This window comes from Etheostoma cragini, chromosome 9 (assembly GCF_013103735.1).
Source record: "Etheostoma cragini isolate CJK2018 chromosome 9, CSU_Ecrag_1.0, whole genome shotgun sequence".
Taxonomy (NCBI): Eukaryota; Metazoa; Chordata; class Actinopteri; order Perciformes; family Percidae; genus Etheostoma; species Etheostoma cragini.
In genome coordinates, this window is record NC_048415.1 from 6,656,296 (window position 1) to 6,662,074 (window position 5,779).

Below are 5,779 nucleotides of genomic sequence, written 5' to 3' on the forward strand. Positions count from 1 at the left end.
CCCCCCCCCCCCCCCCTAATGGTTTCATGCCGAAGCGAGTTGGCTTATTATACTAAAAGGTTTTGTCACGCTAAGCCGTGCATGTGTGCTTAAAACGTACATTTCATTAACAAACTGCGGAGGTATAAAAGCGGATTTATGAGGCTTCAAAAGATCACAGGAAGGACGGGTTGGCCACCTCCTCTCGGTGCTGCTCAGTCAGGTTATATCAGCGGATACGCCGCCTTTCACACAACACTCTGGAATTTATTTATTTTTTAAAGGAGGCTGGCCGCACCTGTCTCCCCCCCCCCCCCCCCCCCCCCCCCCCCCCCCCCCCCCCCCCCCCCCCCCCCCACCACACACACACACACACACACACACACACAGAGGAAGCGAGATACAGAGAGAGAGAGAGAGAACGACCCTTTGAATCTTTCAAAATTACAAAAAAGACAAATGGCAACCAAGTGTGCAGCTATAAGACTTTTATCTTCTGCATTTAAAAAATAAATTTAAAAAAAAAAGCACAAAAAATCGGGTTTTGGCTACATGAGGTCACTAGTATCAGTTTAAAAGACCTCTGTTGCTATAAAGAACTGCACGAAATGTGTCAAATCAGCATTGCCCTTTTCGATTCGAGCAAAAACCTCCCAAACAAACAACCTTGAGAAAAAGTTCCTTTTTAGATTTGTGGGAAACTAAAGAGTAGTTTAACCTGGTTAAAGACACACGCGCCCTGTGGACGAGAAGGAGAAAAGTTGATGTGGACTCTGGTTTCATCTGCTAAGTAATCCGTATTGACGGAGCTCCAGATAACACAGGTCACCGAGAGATTAACACGAGGCGAGTCTAATCGGAAACCTTGTTTCCCTCCTTTGACCCATACGCACATTATTAATGATAGCGTTTGATTAATCCGACTTCATCCCGAGAGCAGAGGTGTCGGAGGTGGCGCGTGAAGAAGCACCTCGCGCTGCTAAAGGCAATTAAAGGATCCCATTTACTCTCCAAACTAGATACAAAGACAACACTGATGGGATTTTACAGCAAAAATAAATACATTCATGATGTTCCTCTTCAAAAGACAACCCATTCTGTGTTCTTCATGTGAGTTAAATAATCAACTGCACTTATGGCATTAATAGGTGACACGTGTGATTTATTTAAATGTAACAATAGTGATAATATAAACAAAAGGCTACTTCATATATTCAGATGAATTCTGCCTCATGGTGTTTTTACTTGAGACAGAAATCAGCGTATCGGAATAATCGGTAAATAGGCCACATCTTCATTCGAAATGTATTTATGTTTTAATTAATTCAAATTAAGCTTTGTCACAAATAACTGACTCGGGTTGATTAGAGATATTTTCATTTACCTGCAAAAAGACTTCAGATACAAATGGACGTTTAAATCGCATGTGGCACATCGGAATAGATCTACATTTAAATTCCCAATTTTGTTCATTTACAGCACACTTGTTTGGTCTCTTTGAACGTCAGCTGAAATAAAAACTCTTGTCTCAGAATTCTTCCCAAATGTTCTCACACAACGGAGGAAACCCTGTAGTGGATCCGACATCCTCTCCCCGAGCCCAGCCACCTTCACCTTCATGCTTGTGAATAAATGCTTTCTTTGCATTCCCCCGCTGTCTGCATTTCCTACTTTTTTCATATGTAAAATCATGCAATGATTGGGGTCGTTAGCACCTCTTCCAAACTCTTTAGGGAATTCTTTATTCTCTCCATTCATTGTCGCCGGTGCCGCCGCCGCTGCTGCTCAATATTCTTCCCACCTTCAGCTAATCCTGCGGGAATAAATAGATTTGAATTCATGCTTTGTATTCGCAGCTGGGATTTACACGGCTGGCAGTAAAGCTGGAAATATCGAGGCATGCACCAAATAAACAAAATTTAAAATACTAAATTCTTACGCATTGAAAAAGAATCCAAATACGCAAAGTGGCATGCACGATATCTAGTTTAAAACAGAATGCAGAAAAATCCACGCATGCACAATTTCACCATTTCGAAACCAAACGTTAACACATAAAAGAAGTTAAAGGAGAATTTGGTGAACTTAGCTGTCGTCGTTTTCATTCTGCGGCGTTGAATGGAGTTTGTACCTACTAGCAAAGTTAAAGGTTTGGAATGTTTTTACGCAGCCACGTTAATGCGCATCAGATCTTTCAATCATGCAGGCCAATTTTCTCTCCCCCTCCTCCTCCTCCCTCTGCCACCGTTAAATGGTCTATGACGGACGAACACAGAAATCAGCGGAAAGCAGCATTGCTGATGTCCCATTGTTGACAAATCCATGAAACAACTCCAGTTTGCATGGTTTAACAGAGAGGAGAGAGGAGGGTGGAGGGAGGGAGGAGAGGACAAGGAAGGGGGCGTCTGTCGTCACCAAACCACGTGCCATGCCCTGATAGTATATCTTATACTGGGAAAAGTAATCTATCAGACAGTCCTTTTAAAAGCTCAGGCCTTTAAAAGCAGCATGTGTCATCTCGACTTGGTTCTCCAAAAATCACTCCTATAGGAAATATACGCACCGAGAAGGGACGTCTGAGCGCAACACATCTCCGAACAACTTCGACACAAGAATCGTCGCTTCACACACGCCTGCTCACTTACCGAGTGGAGAAATATTTGTAGAAGTTGTTCTTTGGCTTGTCTGGCTTGCTGCCGGTTCAACCACATTTAGATTTTTGGAAACACCCGATCTCTAAACAGGGGTGACCAGAAGTCCAGCAGACCCGCCGTGTGTGCGCACAGCCCGCGCTGGTCTCGACATACCCATCACACCCGGCTCTTCAGACTTCTAAAACAAATACAAAAAGTATAAGTAAGCCGTGAGATGACCCTGTCTGGAGGCAGCGAAAGAGCCAGCGAGATGTCCGGCCAAACTGTGCTTACAGCGGAGGACGTGGATATCGACGTGGTGGGCGAGGGAGACGAGGATGGCATGGAGAGGGTGGACAGTGACTGCGAGAGCCCGGTGGGAGGCATCCTGCACGACCTCCGAGGAGAAGCAGGCGAGGAGGACGATGAGATCGAGGTGGAGAAGGAGGAGATGAGGTCCGGTGGAGGGAGTCCGTGCTGTGAGAGCTCCGGGGAGGGAGAGACGGGCACCGGAAAGGGAGAGGGTCAAGACCAGAGCGCAACGGGAGGTGGGCTCCAGAAGCCCAAAAACAGTCTGGTAAAGCCGCCATACTCCTACATCGCCCTCATCACCATGTCCATCCTCCAGAGCCCGCAGAAAAAGCTCACCCTCAGCGGGATCTGCGAGTTCATCAGCAGCCGTTTCCCGTATTACCGAGAAAAGTTCCCGGCGTGGCAAAACTCCATTCGCCACAACTTGTCCCTCAACGACTGCTTTGTGAAAATCCCCCGGGAACCTGGCAACCCCGGCAAGGGCAACTACTGGACACTGGATCCCGCTTCGGAGGACATGTTCGACAACGGCAGCTTCCTCAGGAGGAGGAAAAGGTTTAAGAGAGTTCAGCCGGACATGCTCAGGGACCAGACTGCTCTAATGATGCAAAGTTTCGGTGCGTACAGCCTTGGGGGCCCGTACGGGCGGCACTACGGGATCCACCCGGCTTATTCCCATCCGGCGGCTTTGCAGTACCCGTACATCCCCCCTGTAGGTACCATGCTGCCCCCGGGCGTCCCTCTCCTGTCCTCGGCGGAGCTGAACAGAAAAGCGTTTAACTCCCATCTCAGCCCGAGCCTTCAACTTCAGCTCAACAGTCTGAGCACAGCGTCCATGATCAAATCCGAGCCTGCGAACAGACCGTCTTTTAGTATAGAGAACATCATCGGGGTGTCCAGCGCCTCCTCGGTCTCACCGGGCGCTGCTTTCCTGCGACCTCCGGTGACCGTTCAGTCGGCCCTGCTGAGCGCGCAGTCCCTCTCTCTGAGCCGGTCCTCCGCCGCTATCGGTCCCATCCTCAGTGTACCGTCCAATCTCCTTTCTGGACATGTTTTACCCTCAGCAGCTGCGGCGGCGGCGGCGGCAGTGTCCAAATGGCCTTCACAATGACTTCAAACACAGAGAAGATAAACTCTTATTTTTATATAGAGACATTATTACCGCGGGAGTGTGAAAAGCACAAATTAATAGGCAACACTGGACTCTGTAGCCATGTAAAGACTGTTGAAACAGAGAAAAAAAAGAAAAAGGAGATATTTCTGTACAGGTAATATTTGTAAATATTTGTAAAAATAATAATAATAATAATAATAATAATAATGATTTTACCTGTCTTTTTTTATTTTGTTCCCGTTTGAGATCTGTGATTATTATTTTATATTTTCTTTTTTGTATCAGAAGCTCAACTGGACACACTTTTTTGCTTCCTTTTCATACAAGACACAAAAAGCTCTGAAAAATAGTCGGTTTATAAAAATAAAATATATGTAATTTCATGTGGCTATATTGTGTTGTAATCTGAATTTATTTGTAAATAAATTTAAGAAAGAATTCAAAATCAATTTTCTTTTTTAACATTCTGAAATTGTTTGATAATATTTTTATTGAGAGACATATTCTTGAAAATCTTATTTTATAGAAATAAACCCTCATGCTAGAAATGCATAAAATGAATCTAAGGATATTTTAAATATTACAAATTTGTCTTATCTTGTGAATATTGTGTTAACATTTACTAAGCCATTTTTAGGCTTAACACTTTTTTTAACATCTTCCCATTTCACTATATGTTAAAAGCCTATTTTTTGAAAATTAGCCTTTTAAGTTCCATTTTAAATTCTAATTATACCATTAGGCTATAATAGGCTATATTTATCCAGTCACAGAAGTAAAATGAATAATATTTTTTACGGCGACACCATATTAACCCTTTTCAGTAGACCCATTAGATTTTTTTTTTTGCTTGTATTGCAACTATTTGAAAGACACATTTTTGGGAAATCACTCATGAATTTAAATAATAACTGTTGCAGAAGGTTAACAAAAAGAAATAAGTAATTAAAACATATTTATGTGGATTTTAAATTTAAAGCAGAGGTGAAAAAGGGGATTATTAAAAAGGAAGATAGTATATATCTATATCTACTGTGTATTTAGTTGAAACTGGTTATTTGCGAAATGTTGACAGTTTTCCAAGCTGATGGAAAAGTCTGACATCCCAGTTGAGACAAACCCTCGTAAAATACACGGACATTTAGCGGGGAATAGTAAAACAGTCGAATTGTTTTTTAAACTACATTTATGGTTGTTTCTTGATAATGATCTCTGACCAGAGGTCATAGTTGAGGCGCCTTTTAATTTCCCATTACATCACTGCTCGGCTCGTTTTACAGCACATTCTGCGGCTTGGCTACTATAAAGGTAACAGCTTCGCAGTTGTGTCTGGCTAATCACTTTTACACAAACAGCAAATGGTGATCGGGTTGGTGTGTATGTCAGTGCGTGTGCGTGCGGCGTGTGTGTGTGTGTGTGTGGGGGGGGGGGGGGGGGGGGGGGGGGGGGGTTTAGAGGCGCTATATTTATCTGATCCCCATGAGAAAGAGAAAGGAACTTCTCTCTGCTTCGATTCCCTCTCAGACACCGAAGAAGGTGCTGATGATGCAAAAGGCTTCTCCAATGTCACCGTGGCATCTCCTTCATTTTTATTATCGGGTTATTCTTATTAGCGTCCTATAATTATTTATAACAGTAGCCTAGTCGACACTAATAGAATGTCACCTAGGCTACTTATGTAGGTTACATTCTTATTGTATTATATATATTTATACATATATATATATATCTATTATAGCCC

The 5,779-nt window shown here is 43.4% G+C and overlaps 1 protein-coding gene across 1 annotated transcript; it reads left to right on the plus strand.

Moving 5' to 3' along the window:
* The first annotated feature begins 2,429 nt into the window (after positions 1–2,429).
* On the plus strand, positions 2,430–4,436 carry foxd3 (forkhead box D3). The gene has a single exon (XM_034882436.1). The coding sequence runs from the start codon at positions 2,848–2,850 to the stop codon at positions 4,033–4,035; it is 1,188 nt and encodes a 395-aa protein (XP_034738327.1). The 5' UTR covers positions 2,430–2,847; the 3' UTR covers positions 4,036–4,436.
* Positions 4,437–5,779: the final 1,343 nt, after the last annotated feature.